Source organism: Rhopilema esculentum, chromosome 21 (assembly GCF_057945365.1).
Source record: "Rhopilema esculentum isolate cy_ngs chromosome 21, ASM5794536v1, whole genome shotgun sequence".
Lineage (NCBI taxonomy): Eukaryota > Metazoa > Cnidaria > Scyphozoa > Rhizostomeae > Rhizostomatidae > Rhopilema > Rhopilema esculentum.
In genome coordinates this window covers 11,367,435-11,391,368 of record NC_142835.1, presented here as the reverse complement: position 1 = coordinate 11,391,368, position 23,934 = coordinate 11,367,435, and the positions used below count along the sequence as shown (strand labels likewise).

Genomic DNA, 23,934 nt, shown 5'->3' with positions numbered 1-23,934 from the left:
TGCAAATGTATATTCACGCATTCACGCATATGAAAATTTGTTTCACGAATTCACGTATCGAAAATACGCCGATCACGCATCACACTAAATAAAATACCTGGTACCCCTGAACTAGGCCAATCAGAAACGCGAGCACATGACTGTTGAGGTTGCCCAATTAGTGCCGTTTGCCCATAGGGAATATTACCAATAGAGTTTTCAGGTGAAAACGAACTCCTTTTGTCTTCACGATAGCGTTTTTGTGTGCTTATGTAATGCCTGCCAAAAGTCTTGGAACACTGACTTCAATTTCCAAGGTCAAAACCAATCATCCCCTCTCCCCCACGGAACAATGTTGGTTTACTATCAAACGGGTTAGGATTTTAGGAAGCACTTTCTTTTGCGCTTCTTTTATGATATTTCTCTAAATCATCAACATTGTTTTAGGGGAAAGGGGGCGGAAGTAGCAAGTTTTTTTCATGAAAGGAATGAAAGATATCAAATGCAGCGTAAATTGGTGGGTGTTCCAAGAACTTTTGGCTGGCATTGTAGATAGATTCCAAAACTGCTAGATGGAACGACGATCGGGCTTTACCAATAATCCAAAACATGTCGCCATGAGAGTTTTTTGCACAATCTGGGTTTTCCAGTAAACACCGTCAGTAGTTTTGTACAACCACAAGAATGTTTGAAAAAACAGACTATAGATCCCCAAAATAACGACCGGTACCATCACTGTTACTGCCAAGGATTATGCTCTACCTTCCCGTTTTCCTTAAAATTAAAATTATTTACGTTCAAAGGTGTTTCAGATTTTCCAGTTTATAAACACTTAATAATGATTTTTCGCCTGAATTCGTTGCTTAATATCGCAAGTTTCATACAAGTGTTTGTACGGCACTTCTCCGTTCTTGCCGTGCAAATGAGATTTCTCCCGGTTTCACTTCCTGTGGTCAAAGCTGCCTCGAGTTCACTCTCTATTGATTCTATTCATGGTCATTGGTTTTCGCTGATATACAGACAATGTTCACATGTTTTTCTCTGTGCGCAATATGATTGGCCAACCGCTTGAGGTCAGCCACTTTTACCTTGCAGAGGCATACTCATGGAAAAACTGTTATGACCTGTAGTAACAACTAGTAATTCACGTGTATGTAGGCCATCTTTTAATCACTCACAAACTACGAAAGTCCCGGATGAGGGGAACTGGGTCTAGTAAATTATGTTACTTAGAATAATAGGATATGACAAAAACATGTTGCAACTTAGCTTTTAGAGATCAAAAGGCTTATAACTTAGCTTTTAGAGATCAGAAGTAAGCAAGAATATGCAAGCTAAACACCTGTTCTGTAAATGACACTTCACAGTTTCGTGCAACTAGGTGAGGAAACGTGATTTTGCGTGGTGACATGGAACAGATAGGCAATTTGAATTCAGCATAAATAGTAACATTTAACGCCTGCTAAGTATCTGTTTACAATGAATCAAGTCTTATGAAATTGACCCTGTAACCGTTTTTCTAGTAGATAGAGCATTTCTTTCAAGTTACAATTTCATTATCTGAAGCAAATTGTGCAAAACAAAAGATTCCTCAAAATAATCAATCAAAAGATTGAAAGTGCGAAACAAACGTGAGAGTATGACGTACAAATCAGCTGAGAGCTAAGATAAGATATCCAAGTGATAACATTGAATTTGACTACTATGAAATACCCTGGGTACCAGAGCCATTCTGAATTCTTTTCATTGTCGATCTTGATTGCTGGGATGAATATTTTGCTATCTATTAATGAGCACTGCTATTTTTATTGTTTCTCTACAGACTTTGGCACCCTATAGACTAGACTGCTGTCTCCTGATTGCAGCTTATAAGGGTCCTGTTCTAAATATCGAATCTTATAAATTGATATTTAAAAAAAATTGCAGCTCATAGTTTGTCACAACTACCGCATGTTTTAAGGTTTAGTACATTATAAAAGAGACGTTTGATTGCTTCTTATTTTTTCGCATGCAACATTTAATAAACATTACCTGAAAATCTCTTTGATAAAAATATTTATGATTTTATGTATGCATTTCAGTTATGCTTGATGGCCGATGCAGCTACAAAAGCTCGATTTGATCATCCACAGAACATAGGCCCTTCAACATCACAGTCTTTTAAGAAAGCGATGATCTTGTTTGTGAACTTGTTGTGACGAAAGTGATTAGTTATTGTGAAGACTCAATATTCTTCTTTTGAATAGTCTGAGGCCCCAGTCTCCGTTATATTATTTTAACTTTACAATTGGCTTTTCAGGAACAATATACTAAAATTGTTTCTCAGTTCATTTGATACAATTTTACAAGACATTTTTTAGAGACACTGTTAATTGGCTGATAAAGTACGTCAAATTTCTATGTTGACATGAGAGACAATTTTATAACATATATAGCTTTCTTACTTTCTATTAGAGACTTAGGAGGTTTATACAATGTTCTTTTTTTGGAAAATAAAGCCTAAGTTCTGCTATAAAGTTTGTTCTTATAAATAAAGTGTGATGACCTTTCTCTGCACTTTCTTTCTTTCATTATCTTTGTCTCTTATGATGAGATAATTTTTGGGGTTCTAGATAAAATGAAACTTCATAGTTGAAATTTATTTTATAGTAGAATGATTCATATACGTATTCTAAAGAATGGTCTCTAAAACTTTTACTTAAAATGCTCTAACTATTGTGCTAGTAGGCCAATAGGATGAGCCTTGCAGTAGATGAAAGAGAAATTTTGACTTTACAGGTTGGGAAAATTTGAAGCTGTAAGCAAGTGTAGAGGTCAGCAGATAGATCATGGAAACTTTTCACACCATTTTCTTTTCAAGAAAGCGAGAAATTTGTTCCGATTAAGAATATTTTATGTTATTTTACAAGAAAAATATAACAAAGAAACCAAAAACGTGTATTCACATCAGATTGCAACTTTTAAGTCTATTTCTGGAAGGTATAAAGAAGCAGCTTGCAAATTAGCTTGGTCATTTGAAAGTTTTTTTCTAGAAGTTAAATATTATAAAAGTATTATATCAGAGGGGGCTAACCACTGATCCCTGTGGAAATCCATTTGATTATTTTTTCCAGCTATGAAAGTTGTTGTGACGTTGCTTTGGATAAAGTGCTGCCTATTTTGACCCTAAAAGTAGAAAAGGGTTAAACAACAAGGATTTTTAGTCGTGTGACCTAACAGTGCGTGGGAGAAAGAATCAGGACATGTAAGAAGACTAAGAAAAGTAGTGCTAATATCTTACTGGGAAATAAACAAGGTACAAGGGGAGAACAAAATATTCAATGGAAGAGGAAGGGATCAGAATGAAATTATTGGAATAGATGTCGGCTCAGTGGATAAGAAGGCTTTTATGAATGAGCAAGTCAAAAGCGTTAATTGCTTTCGAGAGAATAGTGAAATTTTCAAGTCCAGTTTTACAAATGTGTTCATGGATGGAAAAGGGGCCAGGAGATTCTAACATTTTCCCCGCGATTGTTAGTTCCCAAGTGCCGGAATCAAAAGCAAATCAAAGATTGCACGATGCTTTTCACTAGTAAGTGCGTGGCGCCGCAGCCACTACACGTTGAACTTGCAAATAACATTAGAGCACAAAGACGATCCTAAAAGACTGGGCGATTCTTAAAGACAAATGAATTAGATATAGACTTTGGCGGTATAAATCCAAACCTTAACTTAAAGGTGAACTGACATGCAAAATTAACTTGACCTCAAATGAAAGCATATCGAGTATAAATACCTGAGACATAGTCAGCTTCATAATATTCAACACAGTTTTCGAGTTATTGGGCGTCAAAGTTTGCCACCGAATAATTTTTCGAGCACGTACGAGTTTGCCCGAGCCTTCAGCATAATCGTGACGTCACAACCACCATGCTCAAATCACTTGAACAGCACGACATTCTGGAAGGCAGCAATTCTATATTTTTGCGGAAGAGCATGGATATATCAATTGAGTAGGTTTTGGCTCCATTTCGACAGCCTGATTGGAAAATAGATTATGACTCCTTTGCAAACCTTTCATAATAAAATTTGCACATTCATCATAGGCTACCTAGATCTCCTTGAATAGTTACTGAGTAAGATGAACTTAACTGTCCAATTCGTGCGTGAGTTGCATTCAAGCAACAAAAACATAGTGTTTGTGACGTCACACGCGCTGGGTCACATGAAATACCGACAATGGCCGAGCACTAGACGATAATTTCATGACATTTAGAGCGGAATTGCGTCAAAACGGACAATAATAATTAACCGAGAACTTGAAATTAAGATTCCATGCATCATTTTCTAAATTATATCAAAAAATAGTTTTGCGTGTTAGTTCACCTTTAACATCAAGGTAGCATTGTTTGATTAGTTTAATAATGTTTTTTCAAACTCAAAGGCCTAAGGTGTCCAAAGTAATGAAGAAGAAACCGGGAAGGCTGTTGTTTACTAACTAGTTCAAAAGAAGTATCAATTAGTTTAAACTGTTTTTTTCAAAAAAGATTCTAATCTTCCTATCAACCAAAGATTTAGGAAAGCAGCTATAGTTAAGGATGGTTTGATTTGCAAAGTTTCTTGTGAAAATTTTCATTTCTAGAACAAATGTGACATGTGACAAATGTGACACAGTACAAAATAACACGGTAAAAGTGTACACTCACAAGATTGCTTTTGTATTCAACAGAGGACAGACTGGCAGAATCAGTTTAAAGTCTGGTTAATGTTTCTTTACAGTACAAAGTAGTGAAAAACTATTTGTCATTTTTAGATACCAAAACATCCAACATTGTTATTTTCAACCCTTACTATGTAATCATGGAAATGCTTAATATGTTGCAGAAAAAGATTGACATGTTTATGATTCTTAATTAAACAAACAATCTAGATCATCTAGGATTGGCCTGAAAACTACGGAGCTATTTATAATTATCATTAATAATAAACAGCTTTCAAGGGTTCACTATTTATTGTTTATCGCCAACAGCAAAAGATAATTTGAACTTTTTGAGATTGCAATCCTTATATTCTAACTGGTGCTGTATTTTTGCCTACGGGTAACTGGCCTTTTCTGCATAGGTTCGTCTTCCATCTAACTGCAAATATCATGTAACCGTACTGATGTTTCAGATTTCAATTCAGATTTCTCGTTACACCTGCCTTTTCTCGTTACGCAAAACGCCACGACCGAATGATAAAACACCTGAGAACAATATGCTCATCACTTCACAACTCCATCGGTCGCGATAAGCGGATATTCTACTGAGCGCTCTTTCATTCTCAAATATGACTTCGTTGCAAGCGAATGACACAGTCGCAGACACCGTTGACTGCATTTCAAGAAACAAGGTTGGCATGATCTATGTTTTTGCATTGGCATTACCTGTGCATTTGTTTCTGCTGTGGATCTTATTCAAGAAGTTTGCTGACGGACTACCTCGCCATACCATACTGAAAAGTCTGTGCATATCAGATGTTCTGTTACTGGTGGTCGGTGGAACCAGCATTGCCATTGGACGTCTTCCTATTGCTTCTTTTTCTTCAGTCTCGTGCAAAGTCATACACAAATCTTTTGCGTTCCAGTCAGCAGTCACACTGGTGGCTTCCAGTGGCACAATTATTGGCTTGTCGGTTGAGAGGTATGTGGCCTGTGTTTATTGTCTTCGGCTGCATGCGATAGTGACCGAGAAAAGGGTAATAACTTGTCTGAAGCTCTTATGGGCAATTGCCATTTGTTTCGCATTGTTATCTACATTTTTCTCCGGAGAACGCCTACCTCTCGTCGAGCCAAGACAGCCATCCTTGGTCTTCACATATGCAATGATAATTATCATCTTCTTCACATGTTTTGTCTTGATCACCATTCAAGTAATTTTGTTCTTCGTATACCGAAAAAAGCATCGCATCACCCCCCATCAATCATTTGGTGAGCCAGCAGAATTGTCTAATACAGTTAAGCGACAAATCAAGTTAACCATATCAGTAGCAGCCTTGGCAGCTTTCTACACCGTATGCCTGTTCCCCCTCACGATGAGTTATCTAAACAAAGCTATTACTGGCCAGCTATTTGAAAACAGAATCCATTCCATTTTGGGGATTATTGGAACGTCAAATACGATATTTGACCCGTTGGTTTACGGTTTGGGCCTGGCTGATGTGCGGAAACAGACCTTACGGGAACTATTCAAAGTAAAACGATGGTGTGTGGAAAGGTTTTGTACCTTGCCCTAAGCATCACGAACTTGAATTAATTTTAACGGAAGAATAACTTTAAATTAACATATTAGAATTATTTTAATTTCTTTTGAATTTACTTTTAATCCCTTTAATATACGACATGTCCACCTGACATGTCCCTGTAATAGAAGACTATTGTCACTACGGGAATCATAAAAATTAAAATGCTGGTGCATGGAACGAATTTGTACTTGGTGCATGGAACTAATTTGTACTTTATCTAGTATCACGAACTTGAGTTACTTTGAAAGAAGATTAAAATGTATATAAATTTACTTTTAATCCCTTTAATATACGACATGTCCACCTGACATGTCCCTGTAATAGAAGACTATTGTCACTACGGGAATCATAAAAATTAAAATGATGGTGCATGGAACAAATTTGTACTTGGTGCATGGAACTAATTTGTACTTTATCTAGTATCACGAACTTGAGTTACTTTGAAGGAAGATTAAAATGTATATAAATTTACTTTTAATCCCTTTAATATACGACATGTCCACCTGACATGTCCCTGTAATAGAAGACTATTGTCACTACGGGAATCATAAAAATTAAAATGCTGGTGCATGGAACAAATTTGTACTTGGTGCATGGAACTAATTTGTACTTTATCTAGTATCACGAACTTGAGTTACTTTGAAGGAAGATTAAAATGTATATAAATTTACTTTTAATCCCTTTAATATACGACATGTCCACCTGACATGTCCCTGTAATAGAAGACTATTGTCACTACGGGAATCATAAAAATTAAAATGATGGTGCATGGAACAAATTTGTACTTGGTGCATGGAACTAATTTGTACTTTATCTAGTATCACGAACTTGAGTTACTTTGAAGGAAGATTAAAATGTATATAAATTTACTTTTAATCCCTTTAATATACGACATGTCCACCTGACATGTCCCTGTAATAGAAGACTATTGTCACTACGGGAATCATAAAAATTAAAATGATGGTGCATGGAACAAATTTGTACTTTATCTAGTATCACAAACTTGATTTACTTAAAAGGAAGATTAAAATGTGCATGCACTTAGTGAGCATATGTACTGTTTACTGCACAGTTTGAAAAATGAGAAACGGCCACCGCGTTGTAAACAACATGGCGATCAAAATTTAAACCACTTTTGTGAAACCATTGGACGTCAGTTTAAATTCCGAAACAAATCAAGCGAAACCACAAACTATGTGCAACACTTTAACATTGGAATCAGTTTCTTCTTTAAAAGTAAAAAATGACAATTTTCCATCAGACATCCACGCAGCTTTAAAACCTTTGTGTGACTTGCTAAAATTTTAGATCAAACAATTTTGTAGCAGGTTTTGTTGGATGCGTCATGATCTTAGATTCAGAATATATTGGTCAGATCACATATAGGCCTATGAGTGCCATGTTGATCATTGTTGGCTCTTTATTTTGTGGAAAGTGGCATATTTAAGCTGTTTTATTATGCCGACTCTTTTAGAGCTCTTGTTGCACTTGAATGTACATGTTTGTTACGAGAGTTTTGGTCTTTTCATTCAATGAGAAGGCGAGACGTTGTTTTGAGCAATTAGCAATATTTTTTGTTCCCTTAAGAACATCCCAATTGGTTGGAAAAGACAAACTTGATGATTTCTGATACATTTTATTGATTGAATCCTGTTGCAACAAGGAGCTGTTGTCATTAGTCCATGAAAATTGTTGTCATTAGTTCAAAACGAAAAAAGGGCACGAATATATTTTTCCGAAACATTAGTAAGTGCCAAAATGGTACAGATTTCATGATAATTTGGAATTTTATAAAAATAATGACATATGCTGAACATAGTGAGAACTATCTTGGCTGAAAGCAGACATTGTATAGCTTCCCATCTCATGGCCTTCAAGTTTTTTTGAGAGTGTAAATCTTCCTTCCATCTATGATTTATACCTCTATTACAATAAGCTGTACTTGTTTTCCTTATAATATTCAATGTAGGTGAATTTGGCCCGGGTAAGAAGCAGGCACACATCGTTCTTTATACTTGTGGCAGGCGAATTATACTCAACAAGTACCAACCAACCCAATCCAAATTATAAACTGAATGAAATTTTCGAATTCTTAGTCATACTTCAATGCCAATTCCAGTCCCTCTTCCTTTCAAAGCAAAGTTTCAGTCTTTTTGATTATCGAAAGCCCATTCCAATAATGATTTTAATTTACTAACTTTCATATACAAATATTTCCCCTTGGTATTCGCGCCTTCCCAACGCCACTTAAACACAAAAATTTATTCGCCTCCACGGAATATTTTTTAAAAGCTACAAATTTTTATGTTTAAGTGATCTTTACGCAAACGGCTGAAGATGCGGACACATTTTTCACTGCCATAGAAAATTCAATTTGCAACATTGATTAGGTTCATCTCATCAGTCTTACGAACGAAACAAGTTTTCAATTCTCCTTAGACTTGATCCCGGCGGGCTCAGTCAGTTGGTCAAACGTATTACATGTGAGTTCCGAAAAGCTCTGAGAAAGTGTGGTCTGTAAACTAGAATTCTGGGACATAGAGTCTTGAAAATAGGATTTCTTTTTTAATCAGTTTTAACACGTCTCATTATTTAGAGGCAATAATCAATTTTTTTTACAGGTATCCTTGAGACCTTCAAATGTAAAGAGTATTTCAAGTTTTGCTCTAATGATAATCCAAGACACTTGTAGGAGTTGACATACTCAATTTCTGCATTGTTGAGGGATAGGACGGCACGGTTTTTAAACATTGTTGCTTGTAATGGCCTACTGAAAATAATTACTCTTGTCTTGGTAGAATGATGGATAAGGTGGTTAATAGAAGAGTATAGACTATCGATGTCCAAGTCCTTTTGAATGATGGGAGTAATACTACTATGGGAGGGCCCATGTGACAGAATAGTTGTATCATCAGCAAACATAACTGTCTAGACTGAGAAATGTGCTTTTTTATCATTTTCAAGTTAGCTGGTGATTTTATTTCACCTTTATTTCACATTTTATTTCATTCTTTCACAGTATGATGTTCCTTATTCGTAACCTCTCTCAAACTTTAGAGCTAATGTTTGTACCGAAATCTAAGTTGAAATCATTTTAAGGGGTCGTTTGTTCTATGTCTGGTGGGTATAGATTAGGTAAACTGTTGTTTTTAAGCGTAGTTTCGACAATCTTTAACTGTAGTATGAGGACAAGCTATATTTATTTTGTTTCCTTCACTATTGCAATGATTAAAATGAATGTTCTATTCCTGTGGTATCTTATCCAATAATCGTTTGTCATATTTCACTAAATTGTATCATTTTTGTAAATGACCATGTCTCTCTTTGGGTTTTCTCTTTAACTGTTAGGAAACGCTAAGTTATGCCTTTTAACTTATGAAATGACCCTGCTTTTAGAAAACATTGCTCTTGTTCAGAAGATGTTGAATTCAAATTAAGATCAGTGCCAATACTTAGACGTGAGTGAGGGCGACGGTGAGTGTTTGAGCGAAACCACTACAAGGTCTGCAAGAGATGACAAAGGTCTACAGAATACGTCAGTTATCAAACCTCACTGGATGATCAAATCGTGACTTTGAGCCTGATTGTAGACTTTTCCCTGGTACTGTTGGTAAATCCATTATCGCATGAATTTGAAAGTCCGACATACAGACCAACGTAGCAACGAGTCCGGCTTCTATCAAGTGAAAAATAGGCATCATCTACAGGAAAACAATCGAGATATCAGGAAGCAAAAGTGAAAATATGATACTGAAGACTTTAGGGTCCCTACCCTGGGTACTAGAACCAAATACAATGGAAGGCCTTTAGAGGGGAGAGGGGGAATGATTCTCCTCTCCCCTCTAAAGACCTTACACTGCTTTCGATTGCTGAGGCTCTAGGGCCTCCGTCGACGGAGGCGTGGGGGCATGCTCCCTCACATTTTTGCAAAACATTAGAGCTTTTTCAAATTCTTTTGTTGTGAGTGCTAAGTTTTCCGATGGACCCCACTTGTCGGGGCCCATGGGCTCTTGTACTCAGGGTGTAGAGTCCCTAGCAACCAACTTAATAACAAAAGAATCGATTGTTTTTGAGCATTTTTAACCATAGGCAATGCGTGCAAGCTGTAACAAGGGATGTCTGCAAAACTCGACAATGGCAAGTAAACTCTTATTTTCTAAAATGCAATGTATGTCCTTTCTCTCTTTACTTTTTAAAGAACACAAGCAAAATTAAGTATCAATTGAATCTACCTAAGATGCTAAGCTGCTAATATTTTTTAAGTTCTGAAGTTTGAAACTTCAGTTTTCACCGTCAACAGGACCGCTGGCATATTGGTGGGGGTGGGGGTAGGTGGGGCAAGCCCTGTTAGGGCCATACTGAAACATGTTTTCAAACCTTACAATTTCTACATTCTAAATTATAAAGTTAGTACATTCTAAAGTTAGAAAAATTATTTTATAATAGCTTTTTGAATCTCTTTTAGCATATTAATAAATTCAACTTTTGGGTCATGAAAGATAGAGGAAACTTATCAGAACTTTCTTGAAATTTTTTAACTGACTATAAACATCAGCCCTAGAATTTTCTGTAAAGAATAATATCGACTTTTAGCACGCAGATAATAGGCTTTTTCCTCTTCCTTTTATTCTCTTATTTTCTCTACCCATACCAGTGTAAATTGTAGCTAACATATGTAAGAGGGCAGACCATAGGCGTAAACTTAGGGGGGGGCTCTGGGGCTTCAGCCCCTCCTGACAAAAACCGAGGGGGGCTGAGCCCCCCCCCCCCCCTGGAAAATAAGTAAATGCTTTACCAATGTAATGTATTAGGCATAAACCGTTTTATACTAGCCTCGGATTGGAGTTGATAGATTAGATTAGATCAGGGTTGGAGTGAAAACATGGCGTCTTGTCTCGTGTGCTCTCTAGGTCTAGCGTTAGGTCGCAGCGGATCTTAGGCATCGCGCGCGCATACACAACAACCAATTTTTAGATTAGTTTCTTATATTATTGGTTTCACGCATAAGATTTGTTGCATTAGATAATTGCGTTTACAGCAAAATAAAGTATGAAATTATTGTGAACATAAGGTCAGATCCAACTCAAAGCCAATCCTTCACAGAGGCTGGAAGCATCAGAGGAAAGCAACGTGCGATCTTTGCTGACGTGATAATAGCAGCTGCCATTAGGAATTGTCATTAATATTTTTAGCCCCCCCCCCCCCCCCCCCTGAAAAAAATGCAAGTCTACGCCTATGGGGCAGACATAGTTGAGTGGAGATTTACAAACCCTGATTATAGCTTTTGTAGCAATCTTTCCATGATTAGGAACTTCTTATTTTGGTTGATGCAATCCTCTCTGTAATTTTACTCAGGCTACATAAGATTGAAATAGGGCGATAGTTGTCAACAATTTGAACGTCGCCAGATTTAAAGACTGGAACAATTCTTGCTCTTTTCCAGAAGATTGGGAAACGACCAACACTGAACAAGAAATTGATAATATTTACAATAGCTTTCACAAAGCCATCAGTTGGCAGAGAATTTTTACAGTTTTGATAGGTTATTCATCCAAACCGTTCCCTTTGGAATTGTTTAGTTAGTTAATGATGTCCTTGACTTGGTTAGAAGTTGCTGAAGGGATGCATAATTTTCACTTAGTTTGAATAGTAGGATGGACCAGCTGGAGGAAGGAGGGGTGGCAGATGTGATGTAATCTTTTGGGCGGCGGTGCTGAAAAAGTCATTAATATTTGTTCCAGGTTACCCAACAAAATCCGTTAGCAAATAAGGGTAAGATGGTCTCAGTATATTCTACCATTGTCAATAACTGAAAACTGAAGGTGGCGTTCTCGCATCATTTGGACCATTTATTTTTGTGATGTCGGTGCGCAAATCGCAAAGACGGCCATAAATAAAACCCCAACCGATTTTGAGGGGGTTGAGAAGAAGAATCAATGGCCTTCTTCCGCTGACTAGCAACACCTTGCTCATGCAAAAGTGGCAAGCCATACGGCCATTAACTAATGCACGAAGGAAAGAAAGTTAAAGTTAACATGCATGTAAAAAAGAAATCCTGAAAATATTTAGGCATGGGTTGGGTGGGCAAGGTCGCAAATGAAAAACCTTTCTCTCTACAGTCCAACTTCAAGTTGTCTTGTAACGTTGTGAGAATTAAACTATGCCAACATTAAACTTATATACCCAAGGCCAATGCACACTTGCACGTTTGTTGCTTTAGAAGCCCAAGGGGCATGGAAAAGGCGTACCCTGTCACATATTAAACGTGATTAAATTTCATTTAATCAAGCTTAGCTATTTCATTAGAAGACAAGTAAGTTTTTCGTTCGAAGATAATTTTAATAGAAGGCTTGTTGTTTTAGGGCCTGTTTACATGCAAATTCTTTTCTACATTCCAGCTGTATATGAAGAAAATCATCCCACCTTCCAGCTGTTTATCCCACCTTCCAGCTGTTGCACAATCTCGCATAGAGGAGCCGGAACGAAGCTTGTTTTGGCGCCAACCGTTAAAAGGGTTCCACTCCTGTTTTCTCCCACTCTTGGTTCCAGCAAAAAACAGCTTTGAAGAAACAATGGCGTATCTCCTTAACTTTTTCTTGGATACGTGCATGGCCCCGAGAAATAAGATCGTTTGCCTTATTTTACTTTGCATGGAAGACTTCCTTCTCATTGAAATATTAGATATGCAGATCTCAACGGGGTGAAACAGCAATGGATCTTCAGACTCGTAAATTTTCCCCATTTTTCTTCGCAACATTCTGTATTGAAGTGCCCTATCGACATCGAAATCCAGTCCTTGGTAGGCAAATTTGAAGAAATTTCAGCAAGCTATTGATCTTTTCACGGAGTTTGGCTTTGTCTTGAGTTTCATTAGAGACAGATTGCCTTTTCGTCTTGCTGAAATCTTTTTACTAAGGTCAGCCATTTCGAATTCCTGCACAAGAAGGTGCACTTGCGCACAACTAACGATTTCATCCCACCTTCCAGCTTCATCCCACCTTCCAGCGTTTATATGGAAAAAATCATCCCACACAAGTGAGATCCCACCTCCGACGCAGTGGGATCTCACTCAACTGGGCTGGTTTGTTTTTCCATAACTTTCATGGCAGTAGCCTCTAGCTCCTGACAGCTGGCAGAGGCGATTTGCTTGTGAGAGAATGACTTTTTGTAAACTGCTACACCTCCTCCTGGCTGTCCATTGCACTTACGATCACATTGAACAGGATCAGCATAACCTTTAGTTAGTATTCCAGAGTTGCAGATTGAGCTTGAAGCCAGGTTTCAGAAAATGCATGTATGTGATATGAGTTTTCTTCGGCAAACAGTCAAATTTCATCAATTTTAGGAAAGATACTTCGAGATGTAAAGTGGATAAACACTTCTTTGGGAAGAAAAGAGCTTCATTATCAGTTACCCTGCTGTTTCCAGCAGGGGCTCCGACACAATTTGGAAAGTGGGGGCCAAGAGAGAGTTTGACATCCACGACAAAAGATTTTAAAAAAGGCTCTATTGTTTTGCAAAAAAGTGGGGAAGGCTATGTCAATTTATCACAGCTGTCACACAACAGTGTTTGGTCGTTATTCCTCGCAGCCTTGTGACCAGGATTCGACTCAATGTCACCAGAAATAATTAACAATAAAGAGGCATTTTCGAGAAGTTGAAACGTTTAAGAACCTTTACCAGCATAATAAGCAATTCGACATTTGTTGAACTTGATCTTTGACAAAAAGTTAGTCCTATGACATTTCAACGTGGTGTTTAGGCCCATTCATTCAGTGAAAACTGGTTCCCTCATAATCATAGCATAACAGACATATCAGCTAGGCAGAAGGGTCGACAAAATTTGAAATTGATCCCTCAATATTTCAAATACGATTCATAAATGCATTTATCAATAGGAGACTGATTAGAAAGTTACAAAGTTAGAAAAATTTGCAGATTTGCAAAAGTAAAAAGGTTTTGGTCTAGGGTGTGGCCTGCAACCAGGGCCGCACCCATTCATGATGCAAATTACCAAAGTGCAAAGGCTAAATATCATTTACAACTAGAAAAAAAGTTATCTTTTCTGAAAAGTAGCAAAATATTAAGTCAATATGATTTTTTACATCATGGGTGACAGCAAGGGTGACAACAGTCTGAAGGGGAAAACAACGAAGAGTTGCTGAACACCTTATAGAAGCCATTAAGACAAACACATGTCTTTTATTGTGTTGGCCATCTACTTTCGTCAGAAGAATTTAAATTTGCTACAACAGAGTTCCCGAACAGTAGCATTTGCAACATGGATGCATAGTCAATAGACTATGATGGATGCAAATAGCCTGGAATGAAAAACATTGAACAGTTTCTGAACACCTTGCAAAAGACATATAGGCTTCTGCATGTTTTCTGTTGTGTGGGTCGCCTACTTTCGCCATAAGAAATTGAATATTCATCAAAAAAAGCTATCTTTCCTGAACAGTAGCATTAGCAACATGAATACTAATATACAGCGTAGAGTTGTTGAACACCGTAGAATGAAAACAGCGTAGAGTCGTTGAACAACTTGTAAAAGACATTAAGGCAAATGCATGTGCTCTGTTCTGTGGGCCGCCTACTTTCGCCATAAAAATTTGAATATGCATCAAAAAAAGCTATATTTCCTGAACAGTAGCATTAGCGACATGAATACAAATATACAGCGTAGAGTTGTTGAACACCGTAGAATGAAAACAGCGTAGATTCGTTGAACAACTTGTAAAAGACATTAAGGCAATTGCATGTGCTCTGTTCTGTGGGCCGCCTACTTTCGCCATAAGAATTTGAATATGCATCAAAAAAGCTATCTTTCCTGAACAGTAGCATTAGCAACATGGATGCAAATAGCCTTGGATGAAAAACAGCGTAGAGTTGTTGAACACCTTGCAAAAGACATTAAGGCAAATACATGTTTTCTGTTGCGAAAATCCCGTTGGGGTGTGGGGGGTGTGACACACCCCAATCTCAAAAATTGTCGATTTTGTAGGGCAATCGAAGATTTCGCAGGGCATCAAGAAGAATTTTATTGCAGCGCTGGAAAGCCACCTCTTAAGTTTTTAAAGAGCCAGGTGTTAGAAATTCTGGAATAGAAATATTATATTTGCGATGAACTTCATTCATTGCATTCAAGCTAGCGGAAAATGCCATGATGATTGTTGCATATGTTTAGTGCAAGGTACCCTGAGTACCAGACTCACTCTATATAAAGTGCGTCTGGAACCCAGGGTTAGTGCAAGGTTGATTCCACACAAATCAATTTAAGTTGTAATTTTTTCATGACAGGCACGGCGCCACAGGGGGTAGGGGGCTGAAACCCCCTCCCCCACTTTTATCAAGATAAGATTTATTCACCGTTTTTCTATCACTTTTTAAAACAGTGAAAGAAAAAAAAGAGAACAAATTGTTTAGATACCGATATTTTATGTTTATTTGCTAATTTATTTACCTCGATGTGCAATCAGAAACTAAAGGTCAGTGTTTCTTTCTTTCCCCAACGTCTGTCACTTGAGTTTTACGTCGGATAGTCCTTCCTAAGCAGTATAGTATTGTGCTAAATTTTAGCCTGGGAGATGTTTTTTTAACCCATTTTAGTGTAAGATGTAGGCTTTATTGCAAAGCAAAATCAAATTTGACATTTAATCTACCCTTGCATCGATAAATAAATATTTCATAGGCAATTGAGTTTCAAATGTAAATTGGTAAAATATCCTATAGACATAATCGAGATCTGCAGCGCACCACTCACTTTCGCAGGGCAGAAACCCTTTTCACCCCCCACCCAAATTTATTGGCCTAGTTACGCCTACTATCTACTTTCGTCAGAAGAATTTGAATTTGCATCGAAAGAGCTATCTTTCCTGAAACAGGGGTGGAAATAGCCTGGAATGAAAATGATTGAACAGTTGTTGAACACCTCGTAACAGACATTAAGGCAAATCCATGTGTTTTATTGTGAGTCATTTAGTTTCATCATAGGAAATGTAAAATAGTACATTAACTACGAAAATTTAGCCGTGTAAAAATTTCGGACCAATATTTTGACGAAATTTTCTTTGACGAATTTCAAAATGAGACGAAATTTGGTCTCGACGAAATTTTTTGAATTTAAGATTTTTGACAATTCGCATAGAAAAACTCTTAGATGAGGTTGGGAATAAAATTAATGTATCCTTTTTATCTTTTCAGTGTCAACTACGTCTTTTTCCTCATTTACAACGTCGCCATAATTATCTTTACAGTCGGCATCATGATCAACATCACCATTGTCGGTTCTTGAACTAACTTCGTTATCATCATTGTTCAATGAAAATAATTCTTAGTTGCATAGCGAGAGGGTGCCTCCCCCCCCCCCCTCCATGGCTAAAATTATATTTGAAAAAGGGCGTTCTCTGCCGTTCTAAAGGGTTTGGACTCCAATTTTCCCTTGATCAACCCGCTTTTGTCCCTTCCTCATCTTACCACCATGCTATCTGTTCAAACTGTCTTTTGTCGCCGATTTCAAAAGATTCTACCTCTGTCTTTGTTCACTCAACTGTACTATTTCTTCAATTCGTTCAAGGTATTTGCATTTTTCAGCCCAAATTTTGAACTCAACAAAAGCAAACTTTTTCACACTTTTACATAAACTGTCATACCATTTAGATATAGAGGAGAGACTCTTTGAATCTCTGTTGACCCCGCCTTAAACTGAGTAAATAATCGCTTTAATTTGGTTTCTCTGACATGCTGCCTGGGGTGTTGAGCCAAATTCTGAGCAGGTGCTCAAGCCCCTAAGTCTCCACGAAGCCGGTGTCGTGAATGGGTTTGTTCCCTGAACTGATTTGTACCTTTCTATTGTTCACAGTTCTTTTCCACTAAGTTTCAATACGAGGCGGATTACGGTCGCAGTGTGCACTTTCGTTTCATTGAGACCATTTCACGCCCCCTTTTGCCGAGTGATTTTCGAAAGAAGACGCCCACTTTTGACGTGTGATTTTTGTAAGTATTTTCTAGTATTTTTTCGACGAAGTTTATCCGCCGAAAATTTATCTGAAGAAAATTGTTGTTGTGAATGTATGTTGGAAAACGAAGGATTTTCTATGAGCGCATGAAAAAATTGAGAATTTATTTTCAAGAAGGGGCGAGATGGGTGCCTTGGGGTGTCAAAGTTGGCTGCCGAAGCAAATCGGGAATCTTTGTTTTGCATTTCGTGCTAATTATCTTCTCCGAACATGCTGTGGAGTTTGACTACGGACGAGAAACAAATCGCTTACACGTCTAACAGGAGCAAAACTTTAAAACATTTCGATTCCATGTTAACGTTGCCATGCCTACGGCACTTTGACATAGTATGAAGGGTGCCAATACGCTTAAAATTTCCATTTCAAAATCATATTTGCCTACAGAATCGAATCAACTCGCACCTAACGTCTAGTTTAGACGAAAATTCAATTTGCCAATGACGTTAAGCATAATTACCTAGCAGGTTGGATGAAACCATCGACTGCGCACATGCAGATTCTATCAACCTTCCAGCTGTATATGGAAAAAATTATCCCACCCTCCAACCTGCGTGGTGACAAATACCTGCTGCTAATATGATACTATCAGTTTTAGCACAGAATAAAGATTCTCTATTCTGTGGTTTTAGTATCAAAGCAATTGACAATTTGACAAAAATCGCTCCATGTCATTTGGTTCAAAATGGTCTGTCACAGGTATAACTAGATCATAATTTCGAATTCCTTTTTCGTTAGGTGAATTACGATTCAAATGCATCAAAAATTAAATTGAATCCTCAAAATCCTCCAAAATTTGCAAAATACCTACGACGCTGGTCATTACGAGCAATTGATTATTTTGCAATTTTTTAAGTGCAAACGTCATCAGTGCGTTCCATCTCCAGAGTGCATAACATTACGTTGTTGGAACTATTTGCTACCATTGTTGGTCAAGGTCAGGCAGATGCTCCTCATTGTAGTGAAACATCCTTTCGCTGTTGCTGAACCAAGTGGCCTAGTTGTATAGAGCTGTAGAAGTTGATGGAGCTGCTGTGATGCAGGTTTCTGGTAACGATATCACAGGCATTGGCGGATCTACAGGGGGGGCCGGGGGGGCCATGGCCCCCCCCAAACGATTCGACAACGAGAAACTTTGAATGAAAAGACAGTAAATACATTAACTAAACATGTAAATTGATAAGGTAAAAGTTTTTGCATAACAAGAAACTAGTTGTTTATATAACTAACAAACCAAAATTACTTATTACATTACATGAGAACACTAACTGCGAGCATAGAAACATGAGAGCTTTGATTGAGTAATTTTGTGGAAATCAGTGATCCCAACTGATGTCAATATATTCAGAAAAGAATTTGAAAAGGAAGTAGCTATATCGTAGCAAAAACGTTATCGGAGATTTTGCCTTTGAAACGAAAAGCTACATGCGAGCTCATTTTGCGCGAGAAGTGGTGTGTTTCAATGTTGAGTATTGCGATATAATAGCAACGTCATTTTGTCCATCTTTTAACTACTTACAGCTTTAATGGGATTCGTCTTGATTTTAATGCTGCGAATGAGTCAATGAGTTTATCGCTCGTTGGTGTTCTGTCACGGTGAACTTGCAGAAGAAGTAGGGATTCTAATCTCTCCTCAGACATTGTTGACCGAATTGCTGTCAGGGTACTATTCAGTTTAGAAAATAGTCGTTCGGGTTCTGCTGTTGTCACCGGTAGCACAGTGAGAATGTTGAGTAATGTATGCAAATTAGGAAATACATCACCTTGGCAGTCGCCTAAAGCGCCGATAGCGGTATTTGCTACTGTACTTGTTCCACGTGACAGCCATTGCTGCTTCCAAATTTCATACTCTCCTTCAACAATGGACAAGGGGTCTAAAAAGACTCCGTATTTTAGTGCTGCAGGCAAAATATCTTGCCAAGTTGATTCTTTGACGAAACAAGGCAGAATTCTTGTAAGCGTCGCAATCTTCTGCTGATGGGGACCAAATCTTGCTTTCATATCTCCAGCCACTTCATCAAGAAGAGGTAAAAACACATTGATACGATAATAATCAATGGCTTTTTGATTGGCTTCACCTGCATTTGATCTGAACCTGGATTGACTGACTGCTCGAGGAATTGCGTGCATCTCTTCTCTGGTCACTCCAATATTTTCGCCAAGAAGCATTGCCTCTTCAAACATCGAAGCAAACTCATTTTCTTCACCTTTACGCCACGTGTAAAGCTTTGACTGTGTCGCAGAAATCGTCGACATTGCTTTCACAAGATCGCTACCAATTTGTTGCAAAGAACGGGACACTGGGCGAAGTACAGCAGACACTTTCTCGGCCAATACTAGCGCTACAAGGAACTGAGGGTCTTGCAAACTTTTTAACAATCTCCTGGCATCTTTTCTTGTATCTAATGAGTCCCAAGCGAGCATTTCCTCCAAGCACACAACGATGTAAGGCAAAAGCTGTCGTGCAACCAAAACTGATTCATGTCTTTCGACAAATCTTGTTTCACAGAGGGTCACCAACTGCCGTCGCTGAAACTCTTCAATTGATTCTCGTGCTATGACTGCTTGCAAATAGCTGTTTCTTTTCGCATGCTTGAAGAAATTGTTGATATCTTTGATGTCATCCATGCAATGTCTGATTGCTGGTATCTTTGCGGCTCGAGAACAACTTAGATTTAGCGCGTGCATGCAGCAGTGGAAGTAGTCAGCGAGTGGCGCAGCAGATTTGATAAAGGAGCAAACACCAACTCGCTCACTGGACATCGATGCAGCACCATCATATCCTTGACCAACGAGGTACTGCAAATCCAACCCAAGCTCACTTATATGGCGGAGTAGAGTCTCCCCTATTGCCTTGCCACATAGCTTAATTTCATTGTGCTCTGTTTCATCTGATTGGTCACTGCTTTTTATGTCTGCAATCAGGTCTAAAATTGCGACCTGTTCTTCTTTGATAATTTTTGGCACATTTTTTGTGTCAACGTAACGAATTGCAATGACCAACTGTTCTCGTTTCGCACAATCTTGGGTTTCGTCGGCCATTATTGTCCAGAATTTTGCATTTTTTACATCTCTTACTATGTCCTCTTTGACAATATTTCCTGCACAGGCAATTAGCTCGTTTTGTATCGTTTTGCTTACCAAAGAAGCATTGCGTTTGCAAGATTTCAAGTGATCTTTCAAGTTTGTATCTCCTCCCCGTACTCTCAATCGCAGCAATGCCCTGAAGTTTCCATCATTGTGCTTGGGTTCCATCCCAGTTGAATCTACTGGTCCATCATCACGATGGCCTCTAAGCGCAATATTTTGCCTGGCGCATGTTAGAAGGGTGTCGATGATGGGAACCAGCGCAGTCCTGTTTCTTTCAATCTCTTTCTGCCTTTCAATGTTCATTATTGATCGAACGTCCTTCTCACTCCCAGGTGTTGCACGGCTCAAGAACTCCGTGTACTTTATGGCACATGTCTTATGAAAAGATGTTTCTTGGTGACTTGTGAGGGCTCCATTTTTCCCTGTCAAGTCTGAAAAGTTTACAAGAGGCTTGTTAACAAGTTTGCCCATTGACTGGCCTGCTCCACCTCCGTATTGTGCACCTCTTCCACCTCCACTCTCGCACGTCTTGAATAAAACGCAATAAACACACCAAGCACCGCAACATTTTGGCTCTCTGCTGACAGCTAGCCAGGGGAAGGTTTTCAAGTGATTTTCACCCAGAAAACGCTTCGTTGTCGAGGACATACCAACCATGAGCTGATTCTTTGGTTTTTTCTTTTCAGAAAATGGATATTCATCCCTTCTCTGCGGCACCCACCTCTTCGATAAATATGCTTCCCTTTCGTTATCTGTCAGCTGTTCTCCTCGTTTTGTTTTCATTATAGCTCTACCAATGTCATATCTATCAGATATTGCAACATTTACTTGTGTCGCCATACAACAGAGGTCTGGGTGTGTTTCCTCTTCAGGACAATCCTGGACTACCGCAACTTGGCTTTGTGTGTCGAATTCTTCACCAGTAGATTTTGATTCAAATTCTTGGCAAGTGGTAGTTTCACATGTTTTAGAGATTTCAGGGTTATCTCCAACTGAACTGGTGCGGCTACTTTTTGAGAAGAATGATTCAAGAGTTCTTGATTTCTTTGGCGGACCAGACATTTTAATCAAACCTCCAGTCGGCTTTATTCTCTCGCTTTCAGTGAGGCAATAAGTTGCAAGTGGATGTGTAACACAAGAATTATGATAAGCCTAAAACAATAGTTCAATGCAAAATTAGATGTGACCGGATCTCGCGGCTCATATGGACTATGGTTTAACACAAATCATGACTGCGATCATGAATGAATGACGTCTGCAAACGTTAATGGTTGAGAAAGTTATGGCTAAAATGGGTTACAGTTCAAACATTGTTCATCGTGTTATTGCGATTGTGATACCCAAAAAGCGTCACTATTTCCAACAAAAGCAAAACAGTACCTATAACTACTCAGCTTTGCCTGTTATGCTGCGATGAATTTTTGGTGACTACCCATTTTGAAAATTTACCATTCAAATTATACGCACCAAATACGTGGGGACTTTTGCTCATTTTCTAAATCTTTTTTTCATCTTAAGGGTACGTGTCTTATGCCGGCTTCTTGAACACAGGAATTATAATGTCATTCACGAACTCTGATGCGTCATAGTTCCCCTCCCAAGTCAAGCGCGAAAGCTGCTGACCAAATATTCAATATGAATATTTGTAAAGGCTGAAATACACGATCAGTTTTTTATGTCAGTTTTCCCCAAAGTTATTTCTATATCCGTTTTTCATCAGTTTAACTAAAGAAGCGCGTGTTTACACGATTAGCAAAAGTTCATCAATTTTTCATCATGTATTTTAGCCTTTACTTTGCTTGGAAGTTTCTCGCAGCAATGAAGTTTCTTAATTTTCAGTGTTCTGAGAGTGTACCTTCTTATGAAATTTTTTGATAGAAAGGGGCGTTTCCCGCGTTCGGTGAGACTTTGAAGGGCGTGTCTGTGAAATTTTCGCAGGCCTCCTCTTCTTTCATAAATGGCCCTCCCCAAACGCAGACGCTGGATCCGCCCCTGATCACAGGTTGTTGATTCTTTGGACTGATACATCTGAAACTTTCTCTTTAATGTTTAATATGTACTGGCTCTTCAGTAGATGCCAGAGTTTCATGGTCAGTGTTCGCAATTTCGCCAGTTGGTGCCTGAATTATGTCGTTAACACGCTGGTGCAGACGTTTGAACTCTGCATCTGATCAAAGTCCCTGTGGGCGAATGTAGTGTGTGCCAATGCTTGTAGTAGCTTACTCAGCTGTAAGTGAAGCACTCTGTAACTGCCGTGAGTTGTTTTCTGGAAGATTTGACAACCTTCTACATGGCAACAAGCTTGAACATATCTGGTAAAGACTGGAGCTTACAGATAAGGCCTTTAGAGTTGCACCACTTGCAAGTTGCAATTCCTTAATTTTTCAAATGGTCACATCTGCAGCAGTTTCTCTTCTGGTACACCGGATGCTCTTGAAATTTCTATCAAGAGATTCGCTTACTTTTTAATGCCGTATTTAAATGAGGGAAGTGTATTTTCAGTCTCTGTGTCTAAATTTTTAGTCTCTGTGCCAAGAAACCAATGACATTGCTGGATTTTCTCAAAATTTCTGATTTCAATATTTCAAATCAGCATCCAACATATTCAACAGGTCAAACATAGGGATGTTTTGCTTGATTCTACGCACATGATGCGACAAGATTGCGCTCAACATGAACCAAGGGCGTCGTGGCCGGGGGAAAGGGGGGCCGTAGCCCTTACTACTTCCAAAACTTGATAGATTTTCATAAACATTATGGTTCTATCGGAAAATTGAAGGGGAAAAAGGAGAAGTGAAACGAACCTTTTAGCGACATAGATTACTTAGACTAAAATACGTATCGTATTTTCGAGAAGCAATTCACTTTTGTAAAGAAAACACTCGATTCCCACAAAAACAAAATGATTTTTTAATAAGGGTTTTTGCAAATGGTCCTTTGATGAGAAAGGAGACAAAGATACAAAATCATAATGTTCCAACATCTGCCTTCCGATCAAACGATCTTTCCGCGAATAAGGTTAATAACAAGTTTTATGTTTCTTTACAGTTGTCCCGTAACGTCGAATCGCTCTCATAATATTAGGCACAGTCTTTCACAAGCACTGTCCTCGCAAACATACACAATACCGTAAATCCTCGAATCAACCCCCTAGGGGGTTATTTATTTTTGATATTTTTGGACGGGGGCTTATTCGAGAGGGGGGCTTATACGAGGGGAGAGGGGCTTAAAAATTATTGTAGACAATAAGAAGACATTATTAAAAGACCTTGTTTATTTTAGTAGGAATTTCTTTATGAGCATTTAATTAATAACTACCAAAAGTATGAATTTGTCGTGGTAATTCAATAAAACGCCATAGGCAATCTCAGATAGCAAAAACTGTCAAATTGAGGGGTCCAATTCGTGAATATACGGTAGCAGTGGGGGCTTATTCAAGGGGGGGGGCTTATTGACAGTTTGTAGTTTTAGAGTGGGGGCTTATTCGAGGGGAGGGCTTTTTCGAGGGGAGGGTCAATTCGAGGATTTACGGTAATAGTCTAAATCATACACGCGCGATTCCATATATAACTCCACACTTAATAATCAA

The 23,934-nt window shown here is 38.4% G+C and overlaps 1 protein-coding gene across 1 annotated transcript; it reads right to left on the bottom strand.

Annotated features, from left to right (window-relative positions):
- Positions 1-18,770: 18,770 nt before the first annotated feature.
- LOC135695726 (52 kDa repressor of the inhibitor of the protein kinase-like) lies at positions 18,771-21,407 on the bottom strand. The gene has a single exon (XM_089115051.1). The coding sequence runs from the start codon at positions 21,405-21,407 to the stop codon at positions 18,771-18,773; it is 2,637 nt and encodes an 878-aa protein (XP_088971177.1).
- Between the last annotated feature and the right edge of the window lie 2,527 nt (positions 21,408-23,934).